This window comes from Aulostomus chinensis, chromosome 12 (assembly GCF_037954235.1).
Source record: "Aulostomus chinensis isolate RoL2024-O1b breed Wild chromosome 12, RoL_Achi_v1.0, whole genome shotgun sequence".
NCBI lineage: Eukaryota > Metazoa > Chordata > Actinopteri > Syngnathiformes > Aulostomidae > Aulostomus > Aulostomus chinensis.
The window spans coordinates 28,548,589-28,567,589 of NC_141331.1; the positions used below are offsets into that span (position 1 = coordinate 28,548,589).

The window sequence follows — 19,001 nt, forward strand, 5'->3', positions numbered from 1 at the left end:
CGAACCCTCTCCTTAACGGTTAGAAGCCGCAGGAAGTGGTTGCCGATTGTGATGGACCCTTTCACTGAAGTGGGGTTGGTCTCTGACTGAGGTCGTCAGACTGACGTGAGCAGCAGCAGTGTTGCAGTGAGAGAACTGTGATGCTCACCGCTCTGTCAGGGGGCCACAGCCACTCCAGGGGACAGAGCTCTCCTGTCATACCTGACTCCACCTGCGTCTCCCTGCTAACGCCACCTCTTCCTTCCCTCCGTCAGATACTTGTCATCACTGCTGGGGAACAAGTTTGATCACGGAGCAGAGAGCATCATGCCCATATTGCTGAACCTGGTGCCCAACAGTGCCAAAGTCATGGCCACGTCAGGCGTAGCCGCCATCCGCCTCATCCTCAGGGTGACTGCCTCTCCCTCCTCTCCCGTCATCTATAGTCTCATTAAAAGCTGTTGATTAGGATACATTTGCTACGAAAGTCCTCTCTCATCTCTGTTTCCTTTGTGTTTGAAGTGAATGACACCAAAAAAAGCATTTTGGTCATGTGTCACAGCATCGTGATGCCAGTCGTAAAATAAGTTCCTCCAGAAAGACGCTCTGCATTGTTGTGCTTGCCTTGCAGCACACACACTACCCTCGTCTCATCCCCATCATCACCAGCAACTGTACCTCCAAATCAGTGGCAGTCAGACGGTGAGAGGCTTCATCCCCGCTACTCTCTCCCTTCACGGTGCACGTCAGCACTTACAGAAAGAGGGATTTGATTTCTGTCCCCTTGATCTACACGCTTCTGTTCTCTGCTCTCATCACGTGACACAACCAGGCGTTGCTCGTGAGTAACTCCCTCCACGTGTCCTCAATCATGAATTCTGTTTCCAGACGCTGTTATGAGTTCCTGGACCTCATGTTACAAGAGTGGAACACAAATACACTGGAAAGGTGGGTGTACCTGTACAACGTGTGTGTGTGTGTGTGTGTGTGTGTGTGTGTGTGTGTGTGTGTGTGTGTGTGTGTGTGTGTGTCCTCATGATGTAAAGTCTGAGGCTGAAGACTTGGATGAGGGCATGGGGTTAGGGAAGTCATTGTTATGGGTGGAGTTGTCCAGGAAATGAAGGTCAGTCGGTGTGACGTCCACTACAGTGATGAAAACTACGTGCGTGTGAAGGCGGATTGTTTTTTGTGGATATTTATGTGTGTAAGCAGCCCCCCCCACACGGTGGCATTTGCTAACATTTTAGGTAGCTAAGCGTTGGCTGAGTGCGCCACTGATGAGGGCCGTGAGATTGATGAGTGCTGAGGGCGCCGTCACCATCTGAACGCCCAGTGATAAGCCAGCTTTCCATGCCTGTAGCCACCGCCCAGGCTTTAAAATGCCTGCGAAAACCATTGGGTGGACACATCTCTGTAGCTCGCCAGAGGGTTACAACCCCACCCTCACCATGCTCCCTTACTATCCCAGACATGTGGCCGTCCTGACGGAGACCATCAAGAAAGGAATACACGACGCTGACTCGGAGGCCAGATCCATCGCCAGGAAGTAAGACTTGTTCAACAGGTTTTTGTTATGGAGTTGGTGAATGTTACGTGTCACTCTGACTTCATGTGACTGTCTCCATCTTGTCTGTTTGTCATGTCCTCACTCGAAGGTGTTACTGGGGCTTCCATGGCCACTATAGCCGGGAGGCGGAGCATCTGTTCCAGGCGCTGGAGTCAACCTATCAGAAGGCCCTCCAGTCTCACTTGAAGAGCTCTGACAGCATTGTGTCTCTGCCTCAGTCCGACCGTTCGTCCTCGTCCTCCCAGGAGAGTCTGAAGTAAGAAACCTGCGGTTCTCCTGCTCCTGTCCTGGCCGGCCCCTGACACGCTCCCTTCCTCCTTCTCTTTTCCCTCCTACGTGTGTCTTTGCTGTCCTACCGTCCATGTGGCAGGTATCATAGCTACATGCACATCTGATCGTTGTAACTGATTGGAGGAAACCCCTCATGACCTCCTGGTGGAGCTGTCATGAGCCATCAGTTTGTGTCTAAGGTTTCAGAGTCAGTAGGTGTTCTGTCTGTACAGGAAGAGTTTCTGTTGAATGCAAATACAACCTGATAAGATTCGGGTGAGAGCCTTGCAAGGTGGCTATGAATAAAATGTGTTATTGTTGTTATTGTTATTATTATTGTTATTATTATTATTATTATTATTGTTATTATTGTTGTTATTATTGGTATTGTTGTTATTATTGTTGTTATTATTATTGTTGTTATTATTGTTATTGTTATTATTGTTGTTGTTATTGTTATTATTATTATTGTTATTATTGTTATTGTTGTTATTGTTATTATTATTGTTGTTATTGTTATTATTGTTATTGTTGTTATTGTTGTTATTTTGACTGAGGTCTCAGGTCCAGTCTCAGGCAAGTGTTGTGTGTGTGGCTCCCATCAGTGATGCTGTTTCTCTTCCTTCCAGCCGGCCGCTGTCTGTGAAGAGCGTCATTGGAGGCAGCATCACGAGGAGTAAGACCCCCCTCAGCTCACTCTGCCCTTCACCTCCGTCCCTCTCTGGCCAGTGAGGCAGCAGGGTCAGGAGCACCTGATGGTCTCAGGTCTCTGCTGCTCCCTGCTGAAGAGGAGGTCGGGACATACACGTCCAAGCTCTGAAGTCTCACCAGATGAAGAACCCTTTTAATGATAGAGGCTATATGACACATGTAGTATATACCGCAAAATATTTCTGGTTTGTATGCTGCCAAAGCTGGTCAGCAGGAGCTCATCGTGGACAGTCTGATGGCGGTGGACACCTGACAGGCTCCATCTCACTCCTGAGTGGCTGTGAAAAGTAAAAATAAAGTGATTGTCTTTTCTCATTGCTGTTTTCTCAGGCAAGCTGGTGAGCACCAGGATGCCAACCACACCAGGGTCCCTCCAGCGTTCCCGGAGTGACATTGACGTCAACGCTGCCTCCAGCGCCAAGTCCCGGCTGTCCACCGTTCCTGTGTCCTCACCATTCAGCTCAGCTGCTGCCCTCCCCCCAGGGTCCTACGCCTCCTTAGGTAATCCATTACTTACCTTCTAAAGCACGCCAGCAAACCTCTGCGTGGAAGCACTTGATTCTTTGTATTTGGCAGAATCCCAGACTGATGCTGAACTGTTCTTCTGCTCCGTGTGCTTCTTAGTTCTTTGGCTTCAATGCTCAAACCATGTTTGTTTCACAAAAACTTCCTGTTGGGTGAACCGATGTGTCGCTGCAGCCCTGAGATGAGTGAGAACAAGCCCTTTCTCTGATGGAGATGCTGCCTGTCGTGGGTCTGTCAGTAATCAAGACAGGCATTGAGATATTTTGACCAGAAATTAGAAAAATATACTTGGCAAGACTTTGGTTTCTCCTGGTGACCCATCCATGGGGAACCCCGCCTCTCGCCCAATGCCAGCTGGGATAGGCTCCACCCCTCCTGTAACCCTTAACAGATTAGAGGTATAGAAAATGGATGGATGGATGGACTTTGGTTTCTGCAGTCTTGATGTGATAGTCCTCCAACGTCTCCTGTGGGTCGGGTAGCAAGAATCGCTCATGGCGGCAGAACCAGAAAGAGCAGCAGAGCTGCAAGTGTCTGGTGGTGTGAGCTGCAGCAGGACGCAGTCGCTGATGACAGACCTGAACGGAGGAGCGGCGACCAGCGGCGGAGAGGGCAGAGAGAAGGACTCAGCCTGTGGAGAAGGACTGGCCAGTTATTTACTAACTTGCTTCACGAGTGAGACTGACGAAGCTCTGACAGCTCAGGGCTCTTCATCAAACTGCGGAGGACAGGTGACCGCAGGTGCCGCACACACTAAAATGTCCTGACTCCTGACACTGCAGCCACGCGTCCTACGCCTGTTTGCCTTCATAAGTCACCATCTACCTGCAAGTGTTCACCTGTGAACCTGCCTCACAGCCGCCCTCGACACGCCCACATTCAGCCATAAATGGTCGAAGCAGCTCATAAGTTCTGGTCAGAGACTGGATCGAGGAAGGGCCAGAAAACAGTGATGCTACAGTGTAGAGATGCTCCAGCATGTGACTGGCGGCGTCACGCCATAATGACATGATGTCATCACTCTGGTGCCTTGATGTCATTTACAAAATGGAGACAGGACCACTATTGTGGTATTTAAGCTTCATCAGAGTGAGCTTGGCTGTGCTGTGATCAGAGCGATGGTGAGGATGAGGAGGCTCAGGATCCACTGGCTTTATTTCCAGCAGGTGATAAAGATTAGACACACCACTGGAGCACAAGTGATGATGATGTCATCACTGATGGCGAGGAGGCTCTGGTTAGAGACGGACTGTGGTTTATGATGTGTCGTCTTCAGATTCTGGACCTGTTCTGGAGCAGAAACATCAAAACCAGCTTTCCGGTGTCTCCCGTCTCTAAAATGCTGGTTTGCTTGGGCCTGGAAGGGAGGAGCACACGCTGCGCTGTCAAGTTTGTTTTTTGTTTTTGATAAATGTCCACGTTTGTGAAGAAAGTGGCGCACGCACTTGTAGAAGAGTCCCCGGCTGATGGGCGTGTCCCGTCAGCCGGTGGATTCTCTGCCTGACAGACGGGTTTGATGAGGCTGATCAGATCCTGCACGAACATCTCTAGCTGGTGGGGGTGCTCATGACCCCCCACCAGTCGCTCATTTACCATAGAAACCCCCTGCTGCCCCTCCTCTTGCGCTGGTCCAGTGGGCGCGGTGGCTCAGGATTGGCCAGATCCCCCCTCTCTTCCTGCATTTACTGTTACTAATGTCTTCCTCTATGCCTCTCCTCCCACCTGCTGCCGCCACCTTACGCCTCTCTTAAATGCCCTAAAGATGGCACTCCTGGTAAAAGCGATGGTAAGACTTGTGTGTCTGTTTCACTGTGTGTGACTTCTTCTGTGTGTTCGTGTGTGTGCGTGAAAATTGCACAGACTGTCGGTGAGTTTGTCTTCTTGTCAGTTGTCACCAGCAACACGTTTCCATGCTCCTCCTGGTCTGTGCCCTCTCTTCCTCTCCTGGTCGCCCCAGTGGTCGTCGGTTATGTGGGACTGCATGGACTGTCTGCTGTCTGCATGGACCTCCTCCTGTTACCCTGAAAACTCTCCATCTCTGTGTGTCTGACAGAAGTCCAACACCTTTTAGCAGACAGAGCCCGTTCCTCCCCTTTTGGATCCTCTCCCCCTCTGCTGAAGGGTTTCATCTGCTCACCCTGACACCTGCTCAAAACGTTGACTTCCCTTTGCAATGTGGCGAGCCCTCAAGTTTCCCCTCTGTTGATGTGACTTCAGCCTTTGTAGATCTTCATTGTTTCTCTCCTCTAGCCAATAGTCGGGTCCTGGTCCAGGACATGAGCTCAGCAGGGAGAACCAGCTGTCTTTGTTCGGCTGGGATGAACTGGTTACTGTATAGGGTACCTACCCCGCCTTTCTCCCATCCGTCTGGCATTTGACTGTCAGCCATTGCAAAGCATGATGGGATATATTCCCTGGGTCGAGACCATCGGCAGGGACCTTTTATATTAGACTTTATATTGAGACGGGCAACTTCCTCGAACCTCGTCACCCTTGTCTAGACTTGAGTCTCAGCATGTTGCGTTGGAGGCTACACCAGATGGGACCTGGACTCAAACGCCGTCTCATCACAGCGCCCTTCAGAGTGACGGCCTCGCTGGGGGCAGCAACGCTTGTTCTGAATCCCATTCAGCTGACTTCTAAACCTGAAGGCTGTTCCTGGTCAGGGGTTCTTTGAGTAATGACATCATCATGTGAGTCAGGTAAAGTAGTGTGGATTCTGATGATGAAGTTGCTTGCATCATGTAAAATAACATTACAAGTGAACACGAAGCTGATGGTCACCTCTATTCTGAAGTTAGCATTGTAACTTACAGCTACCAGTAGTTTGTATTGGAGAGGTTACTGTACTCGAGGTAAGGTTTACAAACCCAAAGGATGACCTAACCCCCAAGCTTTTTCAGCCAGTGTGACCAGGTCAAGTTGTAGAGCTGCGGAAGGATTCGGGTCCAAACCTTCGCATGCTAATATGAAGTATTTCAATACGTCATGGTGTGTTGTAAATGCATGTCATTATGCAGAGTAGCTCCCTCTGCTGGTTGAGTCTTGGTTATTGCAACTGAAAAACCCAACCTGCGAGGGTTGTGAGGAGTGGCCCGACTGGTTCAGCCGTCTCACTGCTCTCTCCTCGCTCTCTTGGATCTTGTCTCTCTGTCAGGCTCTTGTAGCTTCGCCTTTGACTCCCAACACTGTTTCTCTTCACACGGAAGGCAGGAGGAGTGATCGCCACTTGTCCTCCCTCTGCCTTCCGGGGAAAATGAGCGGTGAGTTGAGAGTGAGAGAGGCGATACGTGATACGCCGAGTGCAGATCTCAGCGGTCAGACTCAATGCAATCATGTTGGACTCAGGATTCTGGAGGGTAGAAGTCCTCCACCTCTGTCAGCCTCCAACACTCTGCTCAGAAGCTTCATGTTCGTCCCTCCACAGTCAAACAGGATCTCTGCCTCACGCCCTCACTAGCAGTAGCGTCCCTGTTCACCCAGATTACAAGCCATTTTTAAAATCTAATGGACCACCCTTGTGTGTGTCTGTGTGTGAGTGTGAGTGTGCACTTTCCAGGTTTTATGTGTTTTTAGGTGATTTCTCTCCCCTCACCCAGGTCCTCTTCCCTTCCAAGACCTCCCCAGTATTTCTGTCCAGGGTCGGAGGGATTGAACTCACTCCTGCCTTCTCTCGCCCCTCCCTTCTTCTACAGGTCGTGTTCGCACCAGAAGACAAAGCTCCGGCAGCGTGAGTGGAGCTAGTACGTCAGTGGTGGACAGCAGGGGGCGCAGCCGAGCCAAAGTAGTTTCCCAGTCCCAGCGTATGTATATGTCCATATATATATATATTAAAAATACATACATGCGTATTTTCCTCGTACACACTCAGATTCAGCATCAGACAGATCAGTCTACTGAAGTAGGACCTCTCTCTGCTTCAGCTTGGCCATCATAACACGTGTGTGTGTGTGTGTGTGTGTGTGTGTGTATTGTTTATTAATTTATATGCCCTAAAAAGTCATCCAGTCACTCACAAATCGGGTGTATTTGTGCGTGTGCTCGTGTGTGTGTGTGTGTGTGTGTGTTAGTATCTATTTCCACTCTGCTAACAGCTAACAGCTCACAGCCATCCAGAGTGCTTGCTGGGTCAAATCAATAGCATAACCCCCTCTGTCTCATGTTGACCGTTCTCGATCTCCACCTGTCCTGCCTATTGCTTCTGTCACCCAGGATCCAGATCAGCCAATCCCATCAGTGGTAAGGCCTCAGCCTCATCCAATCACAAGCCTCAGCCCTGTCCCTCCAGCAATCACAACTCTGCACGCTGTCTCATCCCGTCAGATTTTCATCTTCAGTTTCACCACTTTTTCCTCATGCTTTGTCCTCCGCTGTGTCAGTGTTGTATGTGTCCACTGGTGACTGGGACGCTAGTGGAGTCTCTAGTCTAGAGCCTGACCCCTCACCCTGTCTGCCTGTGTGTCCAGAGTCTGGCATCTGTCTGTGTGCTCAGAGGTTCGAGGGCTGGCCGATAAACCTAACAAATATCAAATGGCTGATTTGTTCCTCGGCACAACCAGTCGAGGATGAGGATGGGACGTGTGCGTCTGTGGAGGACGCCGCTGCCTCCACCTGCTGTTGGAAGGCTGACACCATCTTGTCGGCTGTGTGTCTGCTGGAGATGCGGCTGTCTGACAGTAGTTTGACAGCAGCAGACCTGGGATCTGCCAAATAAACCAGACAACTGAAGCAACGATGGTGGGCTGTCAGGGAACAAACATCTTGATGTGTTTGATGAGAACGCTTGGTTCTTCGTTGTCAAACATGGTTCTAAAGCCTATATTGGCACTACCTGATCAGAGAGAACTATCGCCCAGCTCTTAGATCTTCTGTCCGTTTGCCTCCCATTTCCTCATTACTGAAGTAGCATCCATTCACTTAATAAACCGATGAAATCATGCATAGTGTTTCTATTCCACTTTAATAAAAGTACCATAAGACATGACCTTACTGGACTGATCCCTGTCAACCTACTCTGTGCTGAGTTTGACTCCACAGTCGAGCTTGTCATCAAAGGTGCTGCGTCTTCCTCGTCGGCAGCAGCTCAGATGATTCTCCAGCCTCTTGGTTCTATCTTCTCTCTGCCTGCAGCTGGCAGTCGCTCCAGCTCGCCGGGCAAGCTGCTGGGCCACAGCAGCTACGGCCGGATCCCTCGAGCCACGGCGTCTGCTTCCGCCACACCAGCCGACAAGCGCAGCAGGATCCCTCGCAGCCAAGGCTGCAGCCGTGAGACCAGCCCCAGCCGACTGGGCCTGGGTAAGACCAGGACTCCTCTTCTCTTTAACTTCGTAACATGCCGCTGGCCTGAAGGACTGTTGTTTTGACGGTGTAAAGCATGAGATACTGTAAGCGTAGAAGGAAAGAAGGATGAAACTTGCACTGTTGAACATTAACACCTGAACTTGATTGCAGGTGAGTCGTGGAGTAAAGAGAAGCTTTTTGGAAAACACATTTAATGTCCATCATTTTTAGAGCCTGACCAGGAGACAGACACCTTTCTCCAGATGCTTGACCGCTAGTTAGCTTAGCTGCAGTGAATGCTATCAGTGGAGCACAGTAGCATACCGTCCCTAAAGTCACAGTTTTACCTGAAACGGTCTTTAACTTCTTAGATAGAACTACAGTTGTGTTCAACATTCACTGTGAAAGAAACTGATGAGTGATGAGGGCTTATTTTAGATACATCCCTGGACCTGTCTGGGTTTTGTAGGATTTTGCCCGGTCGATGAAATGAAAACACTAATTATCATGGAACTCTCAGCCTCTCTGTTCCTAAGTGGTGGTGTTGCTTTTAATTCATATTGAAGCTAAAGACAGTTTTACACATGATATACAAATAAAGTTACTACTTTAAAACTGCTTTGACTGTCTCAGCCTTCGCGTCATCCTGTATGTGAGTTCTGGTTTAGCTAGCTCAGGTCCAGGCCAGTTAGCTTAGCCCAATGGCTGGTAGTGGGTGGAAGTGTTAGCATCAGCTAGCTCAGGTCCAGGCCAGTTAGCTTAGCCCAATGGCTGGTAGTGGGTGGAAGTGTTAGCATCAGCTAGCTCAGGTCCAGGCCAGTTAGCTTAGCCCAATGGCTGCTAGTGGGTGGAAGTGTTAGCATCAGCTAGCTCAGGTCCAGGCCAGTTAGCTTAGCCCAATGGCTGGTAGTGGGTGGAAGTGTTAGCATCAGCTAGCTCAGGTCCAGGATGCTGGTGTGTCCAGCAGGAACCCTCCTCCTCCTCCTCATCATCAGTAGCAGCAGTCGCTCTTCTAGTCCTCAACAAACCTTTGGTTCTGTTGACCCAAGTTCCAGTGGAGCTTTGGAGGTGCTGCGTCAAATCACTGCTCGACTTTCACCGTTTTTTCGCAATGAATGTTAAACACACTTTCAGCTTTGTCATGTTATCCTGGGACTTGACGATCATCTGTCAGTTTATCCTCACTCTGAGACAGGCTGTTTGACTTCCTGTCTTCTAAAAGTCCATTTTCTCCTGATTGGCCAACTCCTGAGAGCCCATGTGACCAGAGGACTGAATACCAACGCGGTCAGAGAAGGGTTTACTGTTCCATAGGTTAGGTTTACTTTCTTATTTGAAACTTTGCCCACGTTGAATTTAACATATGGCATTTTAACAGGAATGAATTGCTTTTATATTTCCTAACTTGTCATCAGCACACGGAGGCAGCGACTCTGGTCTGCTAGTCCTGCCAAACCCTCACCACGTGTGTTGTGTTCACAGCTCGTTCAGCAGTGCTCCTGCACGTTGCAGTAGCTGACGCGAACATGAGGCTCTGATGGTTGCTCTTGACAGGCGGAGAAGAAGCAGCTCTGCAGGCGCAGCCTTGAGTCTGCTTGGGTCACTTTGTTAACGCAGTCATTTGGTCTTCATCCTCATCTTCAGTGGACCGGCAGGTCGCTGGGTGTTTCTGTGATGCAGCTTTTTCACAAATTAACCATTAAAAGTCGGTGTTGTCCGCACCATTCACCCCTCTCACTAGCAGTGTGCTGTTTTGCGGCCGCAGCGACTAACGACGTGTCCAGGCCTCGTTAAGATATCCTGCTTGTATTATTTATAGGTGAAAAATCCTGCTTTGTCCTTAATCTTAGTGGCATTTCCTTAACCTTTCTCCTATTTTAACAGCCAAGTCACCAGTCATTCATTCAGAACAAGATTTTCTCCCTGTTTGGTGCAATGATCGTTGCAGCCTGTAGGGGCCGCCTGCCAGGCGCTTCACTTGTGCCTGCTCCTTTCGTGTCTGTCTCTTCCTCCTGTGACGCCCGTGAATGCACACTGACCTTCCCACCTAACTTGTTGTCCTGACAGCCAGCCTGTGTGGTAAAGCTCTTCTTCCTGCTGCTCTTCCCTACCGCACGCTAGCCCGGAGCCGCATTCCCCGCCCCAGCATGAGTCAAGGTTGCAGTCGCGACACAAGTCGTGAGAGCAGCCGCGACACCAGCCCTGCTCGTGGCTTTACTCCTCTGGGTGAGTACCGCTGTGCTGCGAGCTCCTCCAGCACAGACCGGCTCAACACATCAGTCTGTCCTCTCCTTCTATCTGTGTGTCCCCAACTCTCGCCTCTACTGACCTCTGCACCTTCTACCTCTGCCCGGGTCTGTCTGTCTGAGTCTGAGGAGGAGGATTCTTACACGACCAAAGATCCGATTGATGAGAAGTGGCAAATTCAAACTCTCAAGTTGGATGATGTTAGGGTTACTGAGTAAACGTGTAGATGCCTTCAGGTTTTAAGGAGAACTGCAATTTTCTTCACAAGCAGCAGAAACAGCATGTTATCCCTGCTGCCAGTCGTCATGGAGACCAGTATTAGCGGGTCCTGTCCTGTGAGGTCGTAACTCAGAGACTCAGATGTGAAGCAGGAGTGGAGCTCCTCCTCCAGAGGTTTCATGTCCGCTGTCGTGGTGCCGCAGCAGACGACCGTCCTGCAGCGCTCCTTTAGATCCTGTCATGTCAGACACAGAAACACATCCACCAGTCAAAGGAAGACTTCTCTTGATTTGAAGACATAAGACTGAGCAGGGTTAGGGTTGTGATGGGTGACATGAGTGAGAAAATGGAAAACAGGAAAACATGAGGCAGAAACAGATTTAAAAAATGAAAAATACTCTGGGACGGAGAGATTCAGATGATAACCTGTGACTGTGTGGCCACGATGTCGCCACCTCTCCTGTCCCCTGCAGCCTCCCGACGTCACTCCCGTTCAACCAGCGCTCTCTCAACGGTCGACCCCCACGGCCAGTCAGGTGACCTGCATGACCAGACTTCCCCCCCCCCCCCCCCCGGACCCAGTTACATCCGTTGCCCTTGCATGTTACTGAGAGGAGTCACGTGTAGCAGTCGTGTAGCATGTAGATGTTGTCATCACCTTGAGGTCATCATTTCCTCATGAGCCGACCGCCTCATTTCATGTGTAGTTTTCCTTTGATTGTTCAGGCCTTTCTCATTCAGCAGCCTGCAGTCGCGCTGCATCTGTGTGTCGTGCTGGCCCAGGAGCAGCTGTCCCACCTGGGCCTGTGCTGATTTCATTTGAATGTAAAGCTCATATCCATGACTCTTCTTCTCTGGTGTCGTGGTGGCCTGAGGGCCTCCATCACACAGAATGGTCAAGACGCAATGCATTCCTTTTTTGCACGGGGGCCTGGTCATCCTGTATTTGGGTTTTCATTTTGTAGCTTGTAGTGTAGCGTTTGGTGCTTGGCTCCTTGACATTCTCCTTGGGTGATCGTTCGATTTTGGGGATTTGCTTCATTTTGAGATGCGGGTGTTGAAGCTGCAGATCTCTCTCAGCTGTTGTTTGATATTTGACTTCAGGTGAGTTCCAGTGTTCACATTCACTCATGTTCTCAAGCTTTTCTCACCATCTTCACTTTTCTTTCATGTCCTGCACAGACCGGTACGGTTTGATTCACCAAGCTCGAATCTCGGCGTCAGTCAACGCGATGAGGGTTCTGAACACCGGCACTGAAGTGGAGGCAGCAGTAGCTGATGCTCTGGTAGGTTGATGTGGAACTCAGCCTTCCACACAGAGCAGACTTGTTTGTCTGTATCCTTCCCTAACTGCCCCTCAGCGGGACGAAAGTGTCTCATCATAAGTGGATCATGAACAGCAGCACAAGGCCAGATTCAGGGTTTCATCTGCTCCTTCATGGCAGTCACAGCGTGAAGGCTGGTGGAAACACGAGACCACGTGGAGAGTCACTGGTCGTAGCTGATTCCCAGCCAGAGGAAACATTGTGGCCACTGCAAGCAACAAAACCTACATTCAGAATTCGGATTTCATAGAATTTGAATGTGTTTCGTAGTTGCTCCCTTCATATTTAATCTGTATTGAATCGACTCATGTGAGCATGTTCATTGTGGCTCTGCGTGTGTCTCCTCTTCACTCCCTGCTGGTAGGAGTTTGTACTTTTGTCTCTGAACGTCACCGAGTGGGAGAGGCAGAGACCCAGTCCCACATGCACACTGGGTGCCCACCATCTTTAAACCTCCCTTCTCTCTTCTTTCCTCTTGGTTCTTCTTTCCTTTTCAGCTATTAGGAGACTCCCGGAATAAGGTAGTTGGTCCTTTTACCTGCTGTTTGTTCTGTGTATCCATGCTGCCTCACACTAATCAAGCCCGGACCAAACACCGCAGCTTGGCTGGCTATGCTGGCTCACGACCTGATTCCACTTCTGTGTCATGCTCCTTTGTTGTGAATAGGGCTGGGTGTCTCTAGTGTAGTCTAGGAGGGTTCCTAGCCTTGGCTAACCCTGAAATTGTATTTAAAACAACAGTGTTAACAAAAGCAAAATTACATCACATTGCAGTGCAAATCTGTCCTGACTTAGATTTCTCGGGTTTTTCCACAGTTTTACAGCATCAAAAATAAACCTCTTTACCACAACTTGAAGTTGTTCGTTGAAATACTACTGTATTAAAACCTTGCATGTGAGCCAGAATTCACCAGCAACCCTTCAGATGAGACGAGCTGCTGCGTTGGCCTCGCCTGCTCCAGTCATGCTTCTCAGGGAGGTGGAGGAGGGAGTGGAATGTTGCTGTGGAGCCTGCAGCCTCTCTGTCACTCAGACATGGACCTCCTCAGCTCAGCCCGAGCTCATCAGATGGGCTGGCAACACTGTTCTTTTGGCATAAATCTCATCTCGTGCTGTCGGCCTCATCCCGACAACCTGGAGCTACACTTTAGATCATCATTTCAACACCATCACTGTCGCACGTGTGTTTCATAGTCACACACGTGCGATGGTCTCTGCTGAGCCTCGTCTCTGCATGCTCCTTGGCTCGGTGATGCAGATAAGGTCTGACCCCTTAGATACCAACGCTCCCCCGATCCCGGGGAGCACCGACACCTGATACCCAGCCCTAGTCTGGAATGTTTGTGTCCATTGCATCCCAGTTGAATGCATCTCTGGTTCATCAGCAAACACTGTTTTTACATTGTGATGTTATCGTGTCAAGCCTCATTGTTATGGAACAAAGCTCGCACGTGTCGAAGTGTGTTACTTGTTTTCAAGTCTATCATGAGATTCATGCCCACCCCCCATTTGTGCATTGCATTTGTGGTCAAGACGTCTGCCTCTTTGTTGCACTGCTTGACTGCCTGCTCATGTAGAGAACCAACAGCAGGAGAGTTTATCAGGTATTAACGTCCACCTTGATGTTAAAGGTAGGAAAGAGAACAGCATGGCTACCTGGTGCACCGCTGTGCTGCTTTCCCTGCCGAGCTGCTAGCTCTCAGGCGTGGTGGTGATCTTTTTTTCTCTCTCCTGCAGAGGAAGCCTTTGAGGCGGAGGTATGAATCTCCAGGGATGTATTCTGATGACGATGCCAACAGCGACGCGTCCAGTGCCTGCTCAGAGCGCTCATATGGCTCCAGGAATGGAGGCATCCCTCATTATCTGCGCCAGACGGAGGATGTGGCGGAGGTGCTAAACCACTGTGCCAGCTCGAACTGGTCAGAGAGGAAGGAGGGCCTTCTGGGCCTCCAGAATCTCCTCAAGAGCCAAAGAATCCTCAGGTGGGAGGGAACCCCGCGTGCCTTACCTTGATGTGGACTGCGTGTTGGCACAGATGTAGTAACATGTCACGCCTGCTTCTGGCTTGTCTCGTTGCCATGTTGTTGTCATACTGACTGATGGTCCAGATCCAGCTGGGTCAGGTCTATCCAGGTGTGTCTATTTCACTGCTCTGATGCCCTGATGGCTGACCCTCTGAATGAGTCATCCTTCAGGTGTGTGTGCTTCTTCTCACAGTTAGGGGGCGGCGGTGTGCAGACGCGGCTGCTCTCTGCATTGCACGTTCCAACGTGCATAAACTCCTTTTCCGTCCTCACCAATCATCAACAAAGTTACACTGTTCTGTTTTACGAGATGACAGTTGGCTCGTTGCCTGACGCGTTAATGTTTCTGGGTTTGCTACAAAGCGTGTAGATCAGTGGTGTGTGTGTGCGTGTGTGTGTGTGCGCGTGTGTGTGTGTGTGTGTGTGTGTGTGTGTGTGTGTGTGTGTGTGTAATGGCTCTGCACAGGACAAACAAAACTCTTGACTCTTGGAACAAAAATGTTTGATATCATTAGCATTACCAGACTTCTTGCTTGTGAGCTGTTTTTCTCCATTTTCTCCCAGGTCACATGACCCTGCAGGAGACACAGGTGTTAATCAGCCCATCATATTGATGTCAACATAAAGAGAGGACAAAATGAGCACAGCCTCCCAAACTCCGAGGACTAGTGAAAGAACATGAATGTCCTGCTCTTCTTAGGAGAGCTCATGGGGGAACATAGCGTGATCATCCCGTGACAATGCTCCCCTCAAGACTCTTGAGGAGGAATAAACGTGACGATCCTCTGACCCGCCACCGGGACGTTCCCAGCAGCCTCAGCTGTACTTGGAGTTGGCATACCGGCACAAGACTTCAACAAATGAAGCATTTTAGGGACACCTGCTCTAACTTGATTCTGCTCTGTCTCTCTCTGTGTAGCCGAGTGGAGCTGAAGAGGCTTTGTGAGATTTTCACCAGAATGTTTGCGGACCCACACAGCAAGGTAACGCAGGGTGGAAGCCCGCTGACCGCTGCTGATGTCAGCACGCTTGAACCATTTGACCTGTCTGACACTAACAGAATGTCTCTCATTGCATGCTCTGCTGTGCTGTGGATGTAACAACAGAGAGTAAGTGTGTTTCAGCCCAGCCTCTAAACCCGTGCCGTGAACCTGTGAACGTGCTCTCCTAGCCTTCTGGACTCTGTGTGTTCTAGGTGTTCAGCATGTTCCTGGAGACCCTGGTGGATTTCATCACCGTGCACAGGGAGGACCTGCAGGACTGGCTCTTTGTCCTGCTCACCCAGCTGCTTAAGAAGATGGGTGCAGACCTGCTGGGCTCGGTCCAGGCCAAAGTCCAGAAGGCCCTGGATGTCACCAGGTCTGCACACAGCAAAGATGACTGGTGGTGGTCCGAGGACACGCTACTGGGAATTAGTCTACGTAAATTGATCCAGTTGTGTGGAATGTTGACATCAGTAGTTCATAAGGACGGACGCACGGCCCTTTAGCCCAGCGTGCTGGTCCACCGTCCAGCACAGCGTCTGAGTTCCTCTGCTGGTGCGTGGTGCTACTCGGTTTCATGGTCATGGGAAGCACTCTGCTACTCTTGAAGCCTTCAGTCTTCACGGTCTGTGAGCTTTAGAGACTCTAAACTGAGTCAGACTTTGCTACATTCCACTCAAACTGTAGTGGACACGAGTCCGTGCTTCACAGTGGTCAGCATCACTTTTCTCTCGCCGTGAGTGAAAGATCTGGTGTAATGACGGTCTTGCTATTTTGAAGGTTTTTATGGTCACAGTAACGAGAAACTGCCTCTGTTACTTACATACAGAGCAAAGTGTGACAGATGAGAAGGGTGGCATGTTGGCGAGGACACACCCTCCATCAGTCCATGGTGTTCAGCTCCGTCCTGGAGCAGGAAACTCAGGCTGTCTTTGTCCTCCTCAGGGAGTCCTTCCCCTTCGACCAACAATTCAACATTCTAATGAGGTTTATCGTCGATCAGACCCAGACGCCAAACCTCAAGGTGACATAACGAGATCTGAAGGTCACATGAGTACTGGCACCTGCTGGAATGTTGGGTCTGACTACTTGTTGTCCTCTCAGGTAAAAGTAGCCATCCTGAAGTACATAGAGTCCTTGGCTCGGCAAATGGACCCAACAGACTTTGTCAACTCCAGCGAGACGCGCTTGGCGGTTTCCCGCATCATCACCTGGACCACTGAACCCAAAAGCTCTGATGTCAGGAAGGTAGGCCAGATCTCATCAGAAACTGGTTGAACTGGAAACCCGAAGAGAGAGACGACTCTGCTACACAGTTGCGTCCTCTCTTCAGTTCTGGTTTGATGTTGGGAGCACGTGTTTCATACATGTCGTATCTTTGAAGTGTGATTGAGTTTTAGGTGAAGTGTGTGGTACCTGATGTGAGTGTTGGAGATGTGGTGGCACGTTTACTAGAACTGGTACAAGGCTACTAGACGTAGAGCTACGGTAAACTGCCATTACCTGTATCGTTATTAGCAAGTTTAGAAGCAGTAGTTTGTAGATTTCTGTTGACATTTAGTCACATGTTCTATTCTTTTATGGTGACAGGTCTTTTAGGGCTGCTGTGTTTGTTTAGCAGCAGCTGTAAACTGACAGAAGGTGGAGGGTCCTGGGTCAACGGCCCACTATCTTCCCCTTGTCTCATGCGGGTCATGTCCTCCCTCTGTGTCCCCCTCTGTTTGTCTTTGCACCACTGCTCTTCCAAATGGTTTTATAACGCACCTACCAGGTTGAGCCCAGCGGTGCGTGCTGCAGACACAAACCTCCGTAGACTTTGTTCCGTAGGGAGTACACCAGTGACCCTCTCGTGTCAGCCTGTGCCAGGTTGTTAGGAAGGCTTGGTGCACTGTTGCATCCAGATGTGATGTGGAGGACCTCTGTCGTGCTGTAATACCATTCTGCCCTGCCACTGTGCCCAGACCCTTCATAACTGGGTGAGCGAGGAGCTAGCGTGCAGGTCCAGTACTGCAGCCTTACTGTCAACTGAGGGCAACCAGGAAGAAAGGTGTAAGCAGGTAGAGCCCGCTCCAACCCTAACCCTCAACACCACATGACAAGCACGGAATGCCCCGCCTGCCCGGAGCCTAACCAACACCTCCCAGACTGAGAACTGAGTGTAGCATCTGTCATTCACCTCTGCCATTTACGCTTCAGCTGTAACAAATGGAACTCCCCGTTCCGCTTGTCTGCAACCAGGAAACATGAGCGAGTGTCTCAGCTGAGGCTTGTTGCTTTTCATCAGTCGTTTTCTTGCTCAACATTGACTGAATGCTGTTTTGTCCGGAGTCTCTAACACATCCGGTTGTCTCGCTCACCCTAACAAGCTTCCCTGGTCACACAAACCTGCATGGTGTTAACAATCCCCTTTGCTGCTTAGTTTGTTTACGTACTTGTTGATTTGAATCTACAAGAGCTTTCAGACAGTGATAAGATTCAGATGAACCTGCACACACAGGGTACTACTGTAGTTTGTAGAAAAGTATCTGTGGTATACGTTTGTGTGCATGTCAAGTGGTAATTGGAGCTAATGGATGATAGCCTCCTGGTACGTCCACAGCTAAGTTCAGTGTGTGTCTGTGTATCCAAACTGCAGAGGAACAAACTATGAAAACTTCAACACAAAGCTTTACAAGCAATTAAATTCAGATCGTCAGTCTATCTGTCGTCGTCGTCATCATCATCGTCATCATCACCACCATCACGGTGAAACCACAAGACTTGGAAAAACCAGTGAAGCAGAAGTGCTCCAGTGATGGAGGCTAACAGACTTCTCCAGACTCCTGTAACTTTGAGGTGGACTCACAAGCATGTTGCATCAACGATAACGTCTTCATGCCTGCAAGGACTTCAGTACTTGGCGTATTTCTCACTCACTTGTGAAGTTTCTTTTCTGCAGGCTAACCAATACCAACAAGTGCACAGTGGTTGCCATGGTTTCACCATAGTTTAGACCTCTCATAGCATTAACCTTTGCATCATGACCTCTATTTTCAAAAATAAACTCAATTTGGCTGCTTTGTCTGTTGAAACACGCGGTTGAGGTGCGTCTGAACCCCAGGAGCCTTCCTCGCTGCTTCCTCCATCCTCATCCTCTGCCCTCGTCTGCCTCCAGGCAGCCCAGGTGGTGCTGATCTCCTTGTTTGAGCTCAACACCCCAGAGTTCACCATGCTGCTGGGGGCTCTCCCCAAGACCTTCCAAGATGGAGCCACCAAGTTACTGCACAACCACCTGAAGAACTCCAGTAACACCAGTAGCAGTGTGGTAAGTGATATAACTGGGCCATCAGTGCTCACTGGGATTATCAGAGCCCCACGCCACAAGTAGATTTTGTCTTTGCTCGGCAGGGGTCTCCAAGCAACACCATTGGCCGGACGCCACCCCGTCACACCCCCAGCAGAACCAGCCCACTCACCTCTCCAACCAACTGTTCACATGGAGGACTGTCTCCAAGGTAACCAGCGGCAGCCGTCCTGTCCTCCTGCGTGCTGGTAGTTAACCATGTGGGTGGATGCAGCACCAGTCACCTGTTTGCTGTCTGACTAATCAACCAAAAATGCTCCTGAGCCGGTTGCTCTGATAGCTGCAACACATCCCTGACCTCTGCACTCGCCGGGGCTCACATGAGCAGGAGGCAGCCAGCAGCTCTCCTCGCTGGACGCTATTTACAGTCTAACAGCAGGAGGGCGCCCCTGAGAAGTGCTCTTCCCTCCACTCTGCCAGGGCTTCACCCCATCACACTCTAAATATGAGGGTTTGAAATGCTGTAGCTTTCTGTCTTAGTGATGAGCAGCTGATCCGCCGTCCAGTCGGCTCACAGAGGTTGCTGGT

General features: G+C 50.1%; 1 protein-coding gene across 1 annotated transcript in view; it reads left to right on the forward strand.

Moving 5' to 3' along the window:
* The window catches only part of clasp1a (cytoplasmic linker associated protein 1a), a 61,475-nt gene that overhangs the window by 32,145 nt on the left and 10,329 nt on the right, over positions 1 to 19,001 (forward strand). The window contains exons 13-36 of the mRNA XM_086221049.1: positions 255 to 390; positions 611 to 681; positions 868 to 927; positions 1,448 to 1,525; positions 1,635 to 1,802; positions 2,446 to 2,492; positions 2,858 to 3,028; positions 4,815 to 4,838; positions 6,748 to 6,855; positions 7,265 to 7,291; positions 8,183 to 8,347; positions 10,400 to 10,558; positions 11,272 to 11,334; positions 11,981 to 12,084; positions 12,621 to 12,644; positions 13,861 to 14,105; positions 15,067 to 15,130; positions 15,254 to 15,256; positions 15,343 to 15,506; positions 16,076 to 16,154; positions 16,235 to 16,378; positions 17,092 to 17,187; positions 18,285 to 18,434; positions 18,518 to 18,624. Coding sequence (XP_086077175.1) covers positions 255 to 390; positions 611 to 681; positions 868 to 927; positions 1,448 to 1,525; positions 1,635 to 1,802; positions 2,446 to 2,492; positions 2,858 to 3,028; positions 4,815 to 4,838; positions 6,748 to 6,855; positions 7,265 to 7,291; positions 8,183 to 8,347; positions 10,400 to 10,558; positions 11,272 to 11,334; positions 11,981 to 12,084; positions 12,621 to 12,644; positions 13,861 to 14,105; positions 15,067 to 15,130; positions 15,254 to 15,256; positions 15,343 to 15,506; positions 16,076 to 16,154; positions 16,235 to 16,378; positions 17,092 to 17,187; positions 18,285 to 18,434; positions 18,518 to 18,624 — 2,457 coding nt within the window. The remainder of the gene's footprint in view (positions 1 to 254; positions 391 to 610; positions 682 to 867; positions 928 to 1,447; positions 1,526 to 1,634; positions 1,803 to 2,445; positions 2,493 to 2,857; positions 3,029 to 4,814; positions 4,839 to 6,747; positions 6,856 to 7,264; positions 7,292 to 8,182; positions 8,348 to 10,399; positions 10,559 to 11,271; positions 11,335 to 11,980; positions 12,085 to 12,620; positions 12,645 to 13,860; positions 14,106 to 15,066; positions 15,131 to 15,253; positions 15,257 to 15,342; positions 15,507 to 16,075; positions 16,155 to 16,234; positions 16,379 to 17,091; positions 17,188 to 18,284; positions 18,435 to 18,517; positions 18,625 to 19,001) is intronic.